This window comes from Acanthopagrus latus, chromosome 23, assembly GCF_904848185.1.
Source record: "Acanthopagrus latus isolate v.2019 chromosome 23, fAcaLat1.1, whole genome shotgun sequence".
Lineage (NCBI taxonomy): Eukaryota > Metazoa > Chordata > Actinopteri > Spariformes > Sparidae > Acanthopagrus > Acanthopagrus latus.
The window spans coordinates 20,656,505-20,673,841 of record NC_051061.1 but is presented as its reverse complement, the minus strand read 5'-3'; the positions used below and the strand labels follow the sequence as shown (position 1 = coordinate 20,673,841).

Below are 17,337 nucleotides of genomic sequence, written 5' to 3'. Positions count from 1 at the left end.
ATTTGATTTGATTTGATTTGATTTGATTGTAACATTGAATGTAATGTGGACAATGTGTCTGTTTGAATTCAAATCATGATTAAATGCTTTCATAAGGCATGTTACCAATGACCCAAGTCTCCCTTCAGTTCCTCAAAATAGGAATTGCAGCACAGAGCAAAGAATTGCTGAATTTGTACTTGTAAAAGTTGCTATGTGAGAACAATATTCCAGTCAAAACAAAATAAGGCTTATGGAAGCATAATTGTGAAATTATTTAAAGAGAAAGAAGCAGGTGCTTATGTATTTTTGTTGTAAGGTTTCTTGTGTGTTACAGACTTGCTGCTTGAAATGTTGGTTCACTTACCCCTATATGTGCAGACATGGCAGTGATGGCCAACTTTAATTATTCATTTCATAGTGCAGACTGTGTGGTTTGTGTATGATTCCAATCATTATAATCCTTGATTTAAGCGACACTGACGTTGGGATTTGTTTTGAACATCTTTCCTTAAATGCATGGTCAGCTTTGGGGGCTGGTTTTCCAAAAGTCTTCCAAAATTCATTAGTATTCGATTTCAGGACACTTGAGTTCACCCATAAATGACACTTATATGAGCGTTCTAGTTGTATTCACATGTTCATTAAACAATACAGTACATCTTTAGTAAAAACATATAGATTACACTTGCATTACAATTAAATGTTTAGATGTGGTTGTGCTCTACTTGACCTTATAAATGAAAGTCAGAGCACAGTACTTGTGGATTTTACATTGCATTTCTGTTTGTGAGTCATGTCGGATGAATCCAAAGACCTTAGTTTTGGAAAGGTCCCCAAATGTTTCTAGTTTACGATTACAGGAGACTGGCACATCTCATATTCCTCTATTAAAAACAGGAATCTTTTGGGTAACTCCTGAAATGGACATGAAAACAGTTGGCCACTCTTTGAGATCAGGACCAAAATAAATTGAACAAAATGAACTTCTCCAGTTACTACAGTTGATACGAAGAAGGTCACGATAAGTGCCCTAGACAATCTTGAGGGGTCATGTCATTTATTGCCTGTGGCATCCACACAGATACACACTAAACAGGAAACACTACACCCCTATCAGAAAGATGGTGAACCGCTCAACTTTCTTCTTAATTTATGTTGAGTTCTTTTGAGTTGGCTCTTAGGACACAAACTGATTTTAACAGGTGGTGTCCAAAATAAAAGTGTCCAAGTGACTGACACTAGTATTTTCCAGCACTGATTACATTTATTTGCTGCTGATATTGATTCCATCATTTAAGTTAGATTTTTATCAATCTAAGAATGGATATACAGTGACTTTCTGGATGTATTGTATGTTTTGACATACGTGCTGGTGCAAATGTGTGTGTGTGTGTGTGTGTGTGTGCGTATGTGTGTGTGTGAGTGTGTCTGCTGTAAAGAATACATCTGTAGGTCATCCAGGGAGTTTGTTATGTTTGTAATAAGACAACCTGGATGATCACCAAATCTTTATAGTGTTTGTGTAAAAAGGTGATCACTTTTCCATATGATAATTTATTGTGGTGGAATGACCTTTCAGGCTGCTTTGTGGTCTTTGTTAGGAGAGTAGCAGTAGAGTCATCTGCTTCCACTCGCATTGTCACTTGCATTTGGCTGTCCTTGCTTCACCCCATTGTTTTTTTTTGTTTTTGTTTTTTTTTACATTTTCTCAAATGGTAGGATCAGAGAAGAGATTTCTGGCCCAATGTAACCTACTTACAGGGTGTATGGAGTGAAAAAGTCTGATGTTCATACTATACTGCAAGTGTTGCTGGACTTCAGACCTTGCAGCAGGCTCACTGTGTAGTCCCAGTGCACCTATAGACTGCCCCTTCAAAAGTGGAGGATTTTTTAGGAGCAGATGGAAGACATGTTCCAACAGGGCATTACTGTCACATCGCGGTGAGGTTGTCTTGTCTTTGGGATCTGTCTTGTGGATTCATGTTTTATTTTGAAAGTAACTTCCCTCTCGTTTCAGATCATGTGCCCTTCCTCCTGTGTTCCTGGTCTGACGTCATCCCTAATCCCTGATTGTTTGCACCTGTGTCTCCCTCCCTCATGTGTATAAAGTCTTTGTCTTCCCCTGTCTGCGTCACCTAAGTACTTCGTCGTCTCGTTGTATACCCAAGCCTTGACTCACAGCCTTGAATTCTCGTCCTGATAAGTATTGTCTTGTTTTGTTTTTCTGTAGTTGTCCTCTTGAGAGAGTGATTTTGATTTTGTAAATTTTCTGGTTAGGTCTTGTGTTTCAGTTTAGCCGTTTTTGTAGACGTTTCTTTTCCTCCCTCGGGAGCGCCTTTTGTTGTAATTTTATTATTTGATAGAATAGTATATGTTTCATAGCCTTGTGCCATCCTCTGCTGAGTGACTTTTCTTTTGTAAGTTTCATATCTCAGATATCAAGATCAGTGTAGGTTTTCCTCCTTTGGGAGCGTCTTATGTTATTGTGTGTTTGTTCGTTTTGTCTGTCCATAAAGAATTTCATAGATTTTCATTCATCATCTCGCCTGAAGAGTTGTGAATCAGAAAAATAAAACTTGATTCTACTTCTGTCCAATCTGCATCTGAGTCCTCTCTTTTGTCCCAAGTCTGGCAGTTACTGTGCCTTCCTCCCCTCCATGGGCCCCTGACAGGGACACATCTTTTGGGTTGTTCCCTTTTTTGGGTCATGCCTTTTTGTTTGAAGGGTGCTCCAGCCACCTTCCTGAGGCTGCTAAATCATGTGCTGCAAAGTGGCCTTGGAGACTGCTGCATAGTGTACCTGGATGACTTAGTCATCTATTCTAAAGACATCCATGCCCCAAACTAAGATTCCTGGGTCATGTAGTTAGTACAGATGTAGATCGTGGAGATCTGGCAAAGATAAAAACGTTGCATGACTAAGAAACCTATCCCTAAGTTTTCAACAATTACAGAGCCTCTTAATGCTCTGAAAAGAAAAGGAGCTGTGTTTTGGTGGAAGAGAGTCAGAGGGCATTTCAATGTCTCAAAGACCATCTGACCTCGCCGTCTTATTGCCGTAAAAGAACTATTATTCTTTTCCCATACTGAAAACGCTGATTGCTTGTTGAGCAGCACCGTTCTCCAAATACTCTACCATACGACATTACAAGGCTAATTGCTCTACTTAGTTTTGGCTTGATTTTTATGGTCAACCAAATGAATTATTGAAGAAAGGAAGTGACAGGATTCAGGATAATGATGAAAGGTATCGTCTTTATTGTAAAGAAATCCCATCCATGGTTCATATTTTATGAACTCTGTTGAAGGACTAAAGGATGATGACCCTTACTCTGCAGAATCAGACTAAAAAAGAGGGATGAAAATCTATTATAATCACGTGGGAAATGATATTGATCCACACTGTCATCAGTGAAAGTTCACAGCATCAAATTATTTTTAAAACAAACATACCTTTCCAACGTCACGGCTCTTGACTCTCAGCTTGTTGACCTGGGACTCAGCGATGTCAGCGCGCTCCTGAGCTTCCTCAAACTCATGCTGAACCTTCCTGAGCCTGGACATGTGGGTGTTGGCCTGCTCCTCCTGTTAAGTGTTTAGAGGTATGTTGGCGCAGTTACAAGACAGTTAATAGTGATGTTATTATTAAATCAGCTGTCAATGATGTGCCACATTATGTATTTGACTTACAGCCTCCTCAGCCTGTCTCTTGTAAGACTTCACTTTAAGCTGCAGCTTGTCCACCAGATCCTGAAGTCTGTTCACATTCTTCTTGTCCTCCTCAGTCTGTACAGATACAAGATTACACAGTATGTGAAGAAGAATAGAAAATAAATTAGAGTTTAGGGGAGTTTTTCAGTACAGCTTACCTGGTATGTCAGCTCCTTCACTCTCCTCTCATATTTGCGAACTCCTTTTACAGCATCAGCTCCACGTCTCTGCTCGGCCTCAACTTCACTCTCCAGCTCACGTACCTGTCATGTGATGATAAATAACATATCAGTCTTCCATGCAAATATTTTAGTTGAAATAATAAAAGGCATAATAAAAGTGATGTGCCTCCAAAAACAACCTATTATTGATTTTTATATATAGTTTGTGATGGAGATTTTGTATTTCATGAAGAGAGAGGTGAAGTGAAATCTTGTTCAATATAAATGTTTAACATGACCTGTAACCTGTGGTCTGTGACCTCGGTTTAGGTTGTTTTATGACCTATGTAAGGTATTGAATAATCACTAAGGGTTAACACTTCCTTCTCTGTTAATTACTTCGTTAAGTGCAGGAGGGAATAAATTAGTAATAAACACAGTGAAAACACGCCCACAGAGACAGATAAATACCATGCTTTTCTCCTCAGACATTGAGTCTTCACTTTGTAACAGACCTGCATGTTGCTCTGTGAATGCTCCTCTTGTACAAGATTAAAACCTTGTTTAACTTTGAGCTGACTCTGATCTCCTTCCTCCAGTTCTAAATTATCGCAGAATTATTTTAACAAAGTTCATACCCTGGCCTCCAGTTTCTGGAGCTGCTTCTTGCCACCCTTCATGGCGAGGTTCTCAGCCTCATCCAGACGGTGCTGGAGGTCCTTGACTGTGACCTCCAGGTTCTTCTTCATCCTCTCCAGGTGAGCACTGGTGTCCTGCTCCTTCTTCAGCTCCTCGGCCATCATGGCAGCCTGAGATGATAAAAAGTCTCTAATTGCAGTTTATTCAGAAAAAACTCACCATTAATTGAATACATACAAGCAGACCAGTTCTTGAAGGTGTTAACTCACATCAGTAATAGCCTTCTTGGCTTTCTCGTCAGCATTTCTTGATTCCTGAACAGCATCATCCACTTCACCTTGAACCTGGATGAGGTCAGCCTCCAGCTTCTTCTTGGTGTTCATAAGACTGGTATTCTGATCATTGTACATGAATAGACAGAGTTAAGTGGTATGTGTCTCACATCTTTTGATTGGATAAAATTCTTGCAAATTCATGAAAAACACACCTGAGAGTGAAGCAGTCCAACACGCTCACTAGCATCAACCAGCTCCTGTTCAGCCACTTTGCGTCCTCTCTCTGTCTGCTCCAGAGCGGCTCTCAGCTCCTCGATCTCAGCCAACATCAGGCCATTTCTGCGCTCCACCATGGCAACCTGCTCCTTCATGTCTTCCTGTCCTCTGAGAGCATCGTCAAGGTGCAGTTGGGCATCCTGACATTGAACAGAGAAAAATAATATGTAATTTCCCTTTCATTAAAAAAGGAAAAAGACATTTTGTTATGAAACAAATCTTACCTTGAGTTGTCCCTGGACATTCCTCAGTTGTTTCTGAGACTCAGCAGCCTGCCTGTTGGCATGGCTCAGCTGAATCTCCATCTCATTCAGGTCTCCCTCCATCTTCTTCTTGACTCTCAGGGCATCATTCCTGCTCCTGACCTCAGAATCAAGAGTGCTCTGCATGGAGTCAATCACTCTCTGGCTGTTCCTCTTGATCTGCTCCATCTCCTCATCCTTCTCTGCCAGCTTCCTGTCAACTTCACCTTTGATCTGGTTGAGCTCAAGCTGGACACGGAGAATTTTGGCCTCCTCATGTTCCAGTGTGCCCTTGAAAAGTCACAAACACCACAAAAGGTATTTTTTATAAATTCTAAATTAATACATAGTTACATTTTAGCCATGTATTTTATCATAGTAGTTCAGTAATGTAATTAAGATTTTACCTCAGCTTCCTCCAGTGCTGACTGAATTTCAGACTTCTCAGTCTCTACAGTCTTCTTGGCTTTCTCCAACTCATGGATACTCTTACCAGTCTCACCAATCTGTTCAGTCAGGTCTGAGATCTCCTCTGTAGAACAACCAAAGTCAAATATAGTTAGAACTGTATTTGCAGATTACATCTGGAAAATGTGTCAGTGCTTTTACAACCAAATAATGCTCATAGAATATAGTAAGATTGACATACGCTGCAGGTTCTTGTTCTCTCTCTTCATGGTCTCCAGATGATCCAGAGCCTCCTCATAAGAGTTCTTCATCTTGAACATTTCAGTGCTGAGAGAACGAGCCTCCTTCTGAGCTCCCTCCAGCTCTGCCTGGCCCTCCTCATACTTCTGTTTCCATTCTGCAAGGACCTAGAATTGTATGGATGAATGAAAGGTTACATTCTTCATTTGAATGTTCTGGTTTGATTTTCTTTGTAATCTCTATGCACCTTATCAAAGTTCCTCTGCTTCTTGTCAAGGTTGGCAGCCAGAGCATTGGCTCTCTCAACGTCAATCATGAGGTCCTCCACCTCACCCTGCAGCCTCTGCTTGGTCTTCTCCAAGGAGGCGCACTTGGAGTTCACAGCCTCAATGGATTCCTCAGCATCCTGCAAGCGCTGGGCAAGCTTTTTCCTGTAGTGAAGAGGAATTATTTGATCTTAAGTGAACAAAGACAGCAAAAATGGATTTATTTTTGCAAAAGTAGAAAGGATCATATACTTGGACTCCTCCAGCTCCTCAGTGCGCTGGATAGCATCAGTCTCATATTTGGTTCTCCATTGAGCCACCTCACTGTTGGCCTTGGACATTCCTCTCTGTAGCTCAGCTTTGGCCTCCTGCTCCTCCTCAAACTGCTCTCTGAGCAGATCACAGTCATGGCGAGCTGACTGAACTGCATGGGCCAGGGCATTCTTGGCCTGTTGATCATGACAAAACATTAGTATCATACCTATGAAGTAGAAGTACTTTTTAAAAAAAGTTTAATCATTTTGATGTAGCCATTCACTTTTGAATAAAATTTGAAAAAGAGAATATTTCCCCTATTAAAATCTAATAACAAGCCATGTAAACTTGTTCACCTTGACTTCCTCCTCAACGTGTCTCTTCAGCTCCTCAATCTGTTGAGTGAAGGCTTGTTTTCCTCTGGTCAGCTGGGAAACAAGAGCTTCCTTCTCCTCAAGCTGGCGGGAGAACTCACCTGAATGACAATGTGTAATTCCATTTTTTAATTATTAAAATTCTCATTAATAACTTCCATGAATAGTTTTTATTCCAGGACACTCACCGTTCTCTGTCTGCAGTCTTGCCTTCTGTCCATTAATGTCGTTCAGCTGGCGAACATTCTCATCATTTTTGGCTTTGAGCTCACTGAACTGGTCCTCAAGAGTTCTGCACATTTTTTCCAAGTTGCCCTATCAACAACAAAACATGATATACACTGAGGCTTTTTTTTCAAAATTTAAATCTACTGCCATATTTATTGGTTAGAGATCATGTTTGTGAGCATAACAACAAGCAAATAACTCAGCTTTAAACAAACGACTCACCTTAGCTTTAGCAACAGCCTCCATGTTGCTGGAGAGGTCATCAATCTCCATCTTGTACTCGCTCTTCTCCTTCTCCAGCTTCTGCTTGACACGCTGGAGGTTGTCGATCTGCTCTCCCAGCTCTGCAACACTGTCTGCCTGCTTCTTGCGGAGAGCTGATGCGGTTGCTTCATGCTGCAGGGTTGACTCTTCAAGATCCCGACGCAATTTCTGGAACTCAGCTTCACGCTTCTTGCTTATCTCAATCTGAGCAGCTGTTGCTCCACCAGCCTCCTCGAGCCTCTCACTGATCTCCTCAAGCTCCCTGGAGAGGTCAGCCCTCTGCTTCTCAACCTTAGCCCGAGCAGCCCTCTCAGCCTCAATCTCTTCCTCCAGCTCCTCAATACGAGCCTAGATTTGATGAAAGAAGGTTTATTGATTTGAATATATTGTGTCGTTTTTGAATTACTAAGTCTTTTTTGCAAGCATGTAATACTGTATGCATGCTGAGTATATCACCTGGAGCTCTTTGATTTTCTTTTGAAGCTGAGCACCAAGCGACTGTTCATCCTCAATCTTGCTGAGGAGCTGGCTGGTTTCAAAGTCTTTCCTTGATGAGGATACAAATAAAAGCTTTCACTGTCACAGTCTGTACTGTTGTTGGAATGTAATGTTTCAGATGCTGAGAAAAAGATTAGTAACCTAAATCAAAAAAACTTACTTCTTGATTTTCTCATCAGATTGCTGTTTGTCATTCTCCAGATCCATGATGGATTCCTGGGCTAGTTTCAGATCTCCCTCAAGCTTCCTCTTGGCTCTCTCAAGGTCCATGCGGAGCTTCTTCTCTTGCTCCAGTGATCCCTCGAGCTATCACATGACAGTTAATGATAAATGATTTGAGGTATTCAAATGATAGTGTGTCAATACAAAGAAACGTGAGTTACATTACACATCATTTTGAATGTGTAACATGGAATGTCAATTAAAGAAGTAGCTACTTGACAGTAGAAACACACAATTGAAACAATTGTTTTCTCACATCGTCCACTTGCTGTTCCAGCTTTGTCTTGGCTTTGGTCAGAGTGTTGACTTTGTCTTCCTCTGCCTGGAGATCATCAAGTGTTTGCTGGTGGCTCTCTTGGAGGGCTTTCTTCTCCTTGGTTAACTTGGCAATCGACTCATCTTGAGATGCCATCTCCTCTGTCAGGTTTTTCACCTAAAATGATGTGAAAGGTGCATTGTTCCCATCACATTATACTCATATGGTCTGTGTTTAAATGAATGTGGGTTTAAAATAATCCAAACCTTGTTTTCTGTGGCATGTTTCTCCTTCTCCACTTTAGCCAAAGTGAGCTCCAAGTCATCAATGTCTTTCTTCAGCTCAGAGCATTCATCCTCCAGCTTCCTCTTCTTGGCAGTCAGCTCAGCATTGATTTCCTCTTCATCCTCCAGTCTCTCGGTTGTCTCTTTGAGTTTGGCCTCGAGTTGGATCTTGCTCTTAATGAGCCCTTCACATCTTTCCTCAGCATCAGAGAGGTTATCAACTTCCTATTGTACACAATGAACATATGATACAATTGAAAGTTTGAAGATGGATACACTCTGATATTAGAAGTCAGTAAGAGTGTTTGGCCTCTTCTTATCTCATCTAGATATGAGTAAATTGAAGCAACATTGTACAAGCGTATATGTAATAGAATTATACTTCCTTTGTTTCCTACTTACTGAAGCCACTTGGAGTTGCAGGTCATTCTTCTCCTGTACCAGGGAAACCATCTTCTCCTCCAGTTCCTTCTTCTTGGCCAGGGCAGTAGCCAGGTCTGTTTTCATCTTATCATAGTTCTCCTTCATCTGCTGCAGCTCCTTCTCAGTCTCAGCACTCTTCAGGAGAGGCTTGATCTTGAAGTAGAGATTCATCCATGGCCAGTTTTTAACATTCATGAATGAACGGATGTTGTACTGGATAGAGTAGATAGCTTCCCTGGAAAATGAGATAGATGTAGAAAGTGTCATTTCTTCTGAAACTTTATTTTAGAGAACTTCTAAGTCTAACAATTAAAAACATATACACTCACCGGCCACTTTATTAGGTACACCTGTCCAACTGCTTGTTAAATGCAAATTCCTAATCAGCCAATCACATGGCAGCAACTCAATGCATTTAGGCATGTAGACATGGTCAAGACGATCTGCTGCAGTTCAAACTGAGCATCAGAATGGGGAAGAAAGGTGATTTAAGTGACTTTGAACATGGCATGGTTGTTGGTGCCAGACGGGCTGGTCTGAGTGTTTCAGGAACTGCTGATCTCCTGGGATTTTCATGCACAACCATCTCTAGGGTTTACAGAGAATGGTCCGAAAAAGAGAAAATTTTCAGTGAGCGGCAGTTCTGTGGGCGAAAATGCCTTGTTGATGCCAGAGGTCAGAGGAGAATGGCCAGACTAGTTCGAGTTGATAGAAAGGCAACAGTAACTCAAATAACCACTCGTTACAACCAAGGTATGCAGAAGAACATCTCTGAACGCACAACACGTTGAACCTTGAGGCAGATGGGCTACATCACCAGAAGACCACACCGGGTGCCATTCCTGTCAGCTAAGAACAGGAAACAGAGGCTACAATTCGCACAGGCTCACCGAAATTGGACAACAGAAGACTGGAAAAACGTTGCCTGGTCTGATGAGTCTCGATTTCTGCTGCGACATTCGGATGGTAGGCGCAGAATTTGGCGTCAGCAACATGAAAGCATGGATCCATCCTGCCTTGTATCAACGGTTCAGGCTGGTGGTGGTGGTGTAATGGTGGGGGGCATATTTTCTTGGCACTCTTTGGGCCCCTTAGTACAAATTGAGCATCGTTGCAATGCCACAGCCTACCTGAGTATTGTTTCTGACCATGTCCATCCCTTTATGACCACAGTGTACCCATCTTCTGATGGCTACTTCCAGCAGGATAACGCACCATGTCATAAAGCTCGAATCATCTCAGACTGCTTTCTTGAACATGACAATGAGTTCACTGTACTCAAATGGCCTCCACAGTCACCAAATCTCAATCCAATAGAGCACCTTTGGGATGTGGTGGAACGGGAGATTCGCATCATGGATGTGCAGCTGACAAATCTGCAGCAACTGCGTGATGCTATCAAGTCAATATTGACCAAACTCTCTGAGGAATGTTTCCAGTACCTTGTTCAATCTATGCCACAAAGGATTAAGGCAGTTCTGAAGGCAAAAGGGGGTCCAACCCGGTACTAGCAAGGTGTGCCTAATAAAGTGGCCGGTGCGTGTATATCAACTACATAATTGGACAGTACAGTTTAGGAGACAGAAAAATAATCCTACCTCCTCTCCATCATCTTAACAAACTCCTTCCTCATGACATATCCTCTGCAGAGAGCCTGAGTCATGGTCACCAGCTCAGCCAGTTTCTCATCTCTCATCTCCTCCAGGGTACCCAGCAGACCAGCTTTGAAGAACACCTATGTTGTCAAGTGGGGCAAATTAGTATTCAGTGCATAGGGATATAACAGGACAACCACACAAGTAAATGTGTTAGTGCTGTCATTGAGGATAAACCTTTGTGTGTCCAAACTTGTACTGAGTGTGGTCCACATCAATGGAGCCAAGCAGCTTCTCTGAAGCTTTCTTGTTGTCAATGAACTGTCCATCAGGGATGACACTGGCATTCAATACTTTGTATCTACAAGAGAAAATTGTGTTGTTCCTTTTATCTTCCTCCCACTTTCCTTTTCTTGGTGTTTACCATCCTAATACCTGTACGAAAATCAACTTGACTTGCTTATAACGAAAACTGCAGTCACCTCTGCTTGAAGTCACCGTAGAGGATTCTGCTTGGGAAGCCCTTTCTGCAGATTCTGATGCCCTCCAGCACACCATTACACCTCAGCTGGTGGATGACCAAGAAGTTCTCCATAAGACCTGCACATTGCAAATTCCTTGTATCAAAACATTTCTTTACATGACCAGGTCACTCACATTGCACAAATCTGGGTTATGTGCTTCTTACCTGGGGTCTTTGATTCATTAGGAATCAGACAGCGGACAAAGTGAGGGTGAGTGCTCCTCAAGTTGGTCATCAGCTTGCCCAAGTTCTCCTGTGGATGACCGTCACAAAATTCATTGTTTCAAGATTAGATTGTTAAAATGTATCCAAAAATATGAAACAATACATACCCTGAAAAGAGCCGATACAGTCTGGAAGGAACCACCCTTCTTCTTGCCTCCCTTCTTGCCGCCACCACCAGCAGCCTCTATTTTGCAAAACATGACATTTTCTTTAATGGTACCAAATAATAATAACAGTAATACACTGCAGTAAGTGGTTTATGTTTTGTTCTTCTTGACTGTCTATTTTTCAATTTCAATTTCAACCAGCAGCCTCTGTTTTGCAAAATACTTAATGTTATTCCTGGCATTGGATGACACAGCAGTAACTGTTATAACCATTTACTCTGGACTGTTGATTTCACTTTTTCAAATGTACCTAAATAAATATACTATCACAAAGAAGTTACCAGTATCTTAGTTGATCCAACTCAATTGAAACAGACACTGATTTTTCACGACAAAGTCACTGCACTGCCTGTCACTTTCCAAACTACACTTTTTATTAAGTTGCCAATAGCTATTAAAAAAGATGGCAACATTGCTCACTATCTTCAACAGTAGAAAATAGGACATCAACACATCTGTACAGGGTACACAGAGTTTCTGTAAACTCTGCTCACTTTTCTCTCTTACCATCAGCTCCAGGCATGGCTGCATACAACAAGACCAGCAGTTTGTTTGAAGCTTTCTGGTAGAGCTGAACAACTGAATCGTTCAAGGGGTCCTTGTTCTTGTCCAGCCAGCCATTGATATTGTATTCAACTGTGCCAGCATAGTGAACCAGGGCGAAGTGAGCTTCAGCCTTGCCCTTTCCAGGCTTTGGCTTCTCAAAGGCCTTGGTCTTGCCAAGATGCTGATCATGCAGCTTATTCTTGAAAGTTGTGTCAGAGGCCTTGGGGAACATGCACTCCTCTTCAAGGATGGAGAAGATGCCCATTGGCTGAGAAGAATTTACATTTCAAGGTAAGACAAAAAAATTACTTGAGGAAGCAAACATTAGTACTTGAATGGAGAACTTAAATCTAACTTATTTAAAAACGTGATATATTACCTTCTCGATAAGCTCAATGCAGGCAGCCAAGTCCATACCGAAGTCAATGAACTCCCAAACAATACCCTCCTTCTTGTACTCCTCTTGCTCCAGGACAAACATGTGGTGGTTGAAGAACTGTTGCAGTTTTTCATTGGTGAAGTTGATGCAGAGTTGCTCCAAGCTGTTGAACTATAGTTATAGAAAAGCATTTATTTTCATGCCTAAATAAGTTTGAACTTTTGAATCTCTCAGAAAGGTTGATTTTCTAAAACTTACATCAAAGATCTCAAATCCAGCGATATCCAACACTCCAATGAAGAACTGTCTTGCCTGCTTTGTGTCCAGCATCTCATTGATACGAACGACCATCCACAAGAACATTTTCTCATAGATGGATTTGCACAGAGCGCTGACAGAATTGTTGACCTAAATATAAGAATGTAAGTGTGGGGATTTATTAGTTGATACTTTTATTTGGAAATGTAAATATTTCCCTTTCCAAACACCAAACTTATATCTTTTTACCTGTGGGACGGTCTGACCTTTGGTCACCATCTCATTGCCGACCTTGACTCTTGGGTAGCACAGAGCTTTCAGCATATCAGCTGAGTTCAGGCCCAGGAGGTAGGCGATTTTATCAGCCTCTGATGGACAGAAAAACAAGTTATATGAATGAGTGAATGAAGGAATACTTCCTTGAAAAATTTTAAATGCACACTGACTTGTGTAGTGTCTTAGATAACAGAAATCTTGCATGATAAGAGTGTATTATTTTAGAAATTACCCTCATTGCCATCTGGTTCAGCCTGCTCCTCACGCTGCTTCTGCTTGAATTTCATGCCACCATGATGAATCACAGCTCCAGTCAGCTTGTAGATGCCCATTTTCTCCTCAGCAGTGAAGCCCAGGATGTCAATAGCAGTCTGCAGAGTAAATTAAGAAAAGTCATTGGCATGTTAAACATTTTCCCCTGTATACTATCTCTTTAACTAAATTGTTGTCTTACATCTGTTGCAATGAACTCCTCCACATCATCGATGCTTTTCACAGTGATTTCACCCTGACTGATCATTGGGTAGTCATAGGGGTTGGTGGTGATCAGAAGAGCCTCTAGAGGAGGACAGGAGAATTACATAATATTGTTTGATGCTTTTTTCTTAAATTGTTTAATGTATTATTTAAAATTGGGGTAGTAACATACCCTGGAGCTCAGGCTTGTGACCAGTCAGCAGCTGGTAGAAGATATGGTAGCTCCTCTCAGCAGACAACTGGAAGGTGACACGAGACTTCTCCAGCAGATCTAAAAAAATTAATTTAAATTGAAAACTCTTTTGTTTTAACATTTATTGTAACTTTATCAGAGCCTATATTATAATTTAAATGGATATTGACTAATACCATGGTCGAAACTTACATGTTTCAATATCAGCTGAAGCCAGCTTGCCAGTAGTACCAAAGTGGATCCTGATAAATTTACCCTAGACAGCCAGAACATTAATATCATCAGTTTTTTGTAAATGTAGGAACGAAAAAAGTCTCAAGATATTTTTTCCAGCACTTACAAAACGAGAGGAGTTGTCATTCCTCACAGTCTTGGCATTACCATAAGCCTCCAGCAGAGGGTTGGCTGCAACAATCTGGTCCTCAAGAGAGCCCTGCAACAGAAGATTTTAATTATGTGAGCTATACAGTCAAATTAACTTTCCTCTGACAAACACTGTCATGCGACACAACCAATTTCACCTTAATTTTGCTCGTTTGCTGTTGTGCGTCAGACTTCTTAGCTCCAATAGCTGCAATTGTTGCAAAGTACTGGATGACACGCTTGGTGTTGACAGTCTTTCCAGCACCGGATTCTCCACTGGGGTACACAAGACACATTATTAAGATTTTGCTCTATTATCATTAAGTTCATAAATTCATAGTGTATTATACTCACGTAATCAGGATAGACTGGTTCTCACGATCTGAGACACAAGCATAAATGCTGACATGAGATTTCTTTTTCTTTCCCTAAATATTAATGGAAGATATTACCTTTGTGTGTTTGGATTCCAACACCGACATTTTTATCTTACCAGTGAGCATGAACTGATAGCCATTGTCAGAGATGGAGAAGATGTGGGGTGGAGCCTCAATCCTCTTCTTGCCTCTGTATGCTTCTACGCATGTGGCGTCATACACAGGAAGCCACTTATATGGATTCACCACAACGCAAAACAACCCAGAGTATGTCTGAAATAGTTAAAAGCATAAACATAGTGTGATTTTATTTAGATTTTATTGGCTTTCCATTTAGGTACATAGACTCTATACATATTTCCATATACATTAGATTAGCATAATGTGGAAACTCACGTAGATCATCCATGATGCATAACGCTCTTTGAGGTTATACAACACGCAGGGCTCATTGAGGTGGGTCATCATGGCCATGTCCTCAATTTTGTCATACTTGGGAGGATTCCTGGGGTGGATGTCCTCCTCTTTTACTGTGATCGTCTGAATACCAAATACAGTATAACGTCAGTTTGAACCTAAAATACACTGAGAAACTGAATAATTGCTTAATGTTTTTCTAAGATATTGTTTTGAATAAATGTAAATCCCATCCTTGTATATACAAGGTGTCTTAGATGAAAATCAATCAAGTAGTTTTGTTGAAACCTTACCTTTCCACAGTCGGTTTCCACCGTGGCTTTTCCACCCTCATTCTTTACAAGTTTACCCTTGAGGTACATCTCCGTTGGCTCAGCCACAAAATAGGCGGTTTTGGCATCAAAAGGCATGGTTTGTGCCTCAAGCCTCTCCTTCTCTGGCTTCCGGAGGTAGACCGCCGCCGGGCCATACTGCTCCATCTCTGCGTCTGTGCTCATGGTGGCACTTCAGTGGAGACTGAAAAGATGAAGTCCACAATAGTGTCATTCAGTATTATCAATATGATATAGCTATGGTCTTCTACCCAGCTGATTATGGAGATTTAAAGTTTTTTTATGGGGAAATCTTTTACCTCAGTTGGTTCCGAAAACTGAGCGTTGGCGTCTTTGGTGGAGTTGGGATATCCTGCAAATACATGATTAGACATGAGTACAATAACTTGTTTCAGATTAATCACACATTATATTTTATATGGAAATTTAGCCAATTAGAAAACAGATGAGGGTAAAGGTTGCAAAATGTTTACAGACTAATAAAACATATTCAAACTGTAATCAACTGAATTGTTAAAGTCAAAGTCAAAGTCACTCATTAAACATTAAAATATTCTTCCATCCACTCAACTGCTCTCACTAGCAGTGACAGTGTAAATTGTTTCGGAACAATGTCTGGTCAAGATTTCCACCAAGGTCACTCTGCCATAGAATTCTGGACAATTTATAAAAGTAATTAGGAACACATTAACTTCACTGACTAATAAAGAACAGTAAAAACTGAAGTCAAAGTGAATCCACTCACCTGCGGTGGAGCTTCAGTTAATGCAGTAGCTCAGAAGAGCCTCTTTTATAGAGGGAGGGATTGCCTGGTCAGCAACAGTCTCTCGCTCAGTTTGGTCATGAATTCTTTGCATCCTCTTGCTTATTTGTGGCAGTGACGTTTAAGGACAAGGTTTGCATATTACTTTTGTAGAAAATACAGGATGCATTATTACAGAATGTGGTTTGTGTATCATTCCAATCATTATAATTTTTGATTTTAGTGATACTGAAGTTGGGATTTGTTTTTAACATCTTTCTTTAAATGAATGGACAATTTGGGGGGTTGGTTTTGAAAAGTCTTGCAAATTCCATTTGTGTTCAATTGCAGGACACTTGAGTTTGCCCCTAAATGACAATAATAAGAGCGCTGTAGTTGTATACACATGTTTATTAAATAATAAGTACATCTTTAGTACCAACATATAGGTTGTGCTAATATCATTACCATGAAATGTATAGATGTGGCTGTGCTCTATTTGACCTTAGAAATGAAAGTCAGAGCACTGTACTTTTGGATTTTACATTGTATTACTGTTTTTGAGTCATGTCAAATGAATGCAGAGACCTTAGTTTTGGAAATGTCCCCAAATGTTTCTAGTTTACGATTACAGCAGACTGGCGTATCTCATATTCCTATAATAAAAACAGGAATCTTTTGGATAACTCCTTAAATGGACATGAAAACAGTTGGCCACTCCTTTGAGATCAGGACCAAAATAAATTGAACAAAATGAACTTCTCCAGTTACAACATTTGATACGAAGAAGGTGACATCTATTCATGTGCCATTATAAGTGCCTCAGACAATCTCAAGGGGTCAGGTCATTTGTTGCCTATGGCATCTACACATATACACATGGAAACACTAAACCCCCATCAGAAAGAGGCTGAACCGTTGTCTCGCCTTCCCTAATTCATGTTGAGTTCTTTTGAGTTGGCTCTTAGGACAAATACTGATTTGAGCAAGTGGTGTTCAAAATTTAAGTGTCGAAGTGACTGACAGTAGTATTTTCCACCACTAATGTATTTGATGCTGATACTGATTACATCATTTAAGTTACATGTTTATCAATATAGGAATGGATATACAGCGTGTTGAGAATATATTCAGACCCCTGTACTTGGGGTAAGGCAGGATCTGAATACTGTCTAAACGCACTGTATGTTTTGACATATGTGCTGGCATAACAATGTGTATGTGTGTGTGTGTGTGTGTGTGTGTGTGTGTGTGTGTGTGTGTGTGTGTGTGTGTGTGTGTGTGCGTGTGAGAGAGAGAGAGACAGAGAAAGAGAGAGAGAGAGAGGTATTAAGTGATTGAATGTGTGTGTGTGAGACACATATGACCGATATGGAAGGAGGCATTTTACCATTTACCAGCTACCCAGAACCCCTTGTCTGTTGTAAACAACACATTTTGAGTTAATCCAGGGAGTTTTTTAT

General features: G+C 40.8%; 1 protein-coding gene across 1 annotated transcript; it reads right to left on the bottom strand.

Moving 5' to 3' along the window:
* Positions 1–3,217: 3,217 nt before the first annotated feature.
* LOC119013852 (myosin heavy chain, fast skeletal muscle-like) lies at positions 3,218–15,550 on the bottom strand. The gene is made up of 40 exons (XM_037088737.1): positions 15,432–15,550; positions 15,094–15,316; positions 14,780–14,923; positions 14,500–14,656; positions 14,361–14,388; positions 14,165–14,282; positions 13,984–14,076; positions 13,836–13,899; positions 13,623–13,721; positions 13,428–13,531; positions 13,206–13,344; positions 12,947–13,065; positions 12,698–12,847; positions 12,440–12,610; positions 12,022–12,328; positions 11,455–11,531; positions 11,288–11,375; positions 11,082–11,199; positions 10,837–10,960; positions 10,603–10,739; positions 8,984–9,239; positions 8,564–8,806; positions 8,298–8,474; positions 7,980–8,125; positions 7,778–7,868; positions 7,280–7,669; positions 7,018–7,144; positions 6,812–6,930; positions 6,453–6,649; positions 6,182–6,365; positions 5,936–6,101; positions 5,694–5,818; positions 5,269–5,577; positions 4,981–5,184; positions 4,763–4,888; positions 4,493–4,663; positions 3,852–3,956; positions 3,673–3,768; positions 3,436–3,567; positions 3,218–3,327 (listed from the first exon to the last, which is right to left on the bottom strand). Exons 2-40 carry the CDS (start codon positions 15,295–15,297, stop codon positions 3,310–3,312), a joined length of 5,823 nt encoding a protein of 1,940 aa, XP_036944632.1. The 5' UTR covers positions 15,298–15,316; positions 15,432–15,550; the 3' UTR covers positions 3,218–3,309.
* Between the last annotated feature and the right edge of the window lie 1,787 nt (positions 15,551–17,337).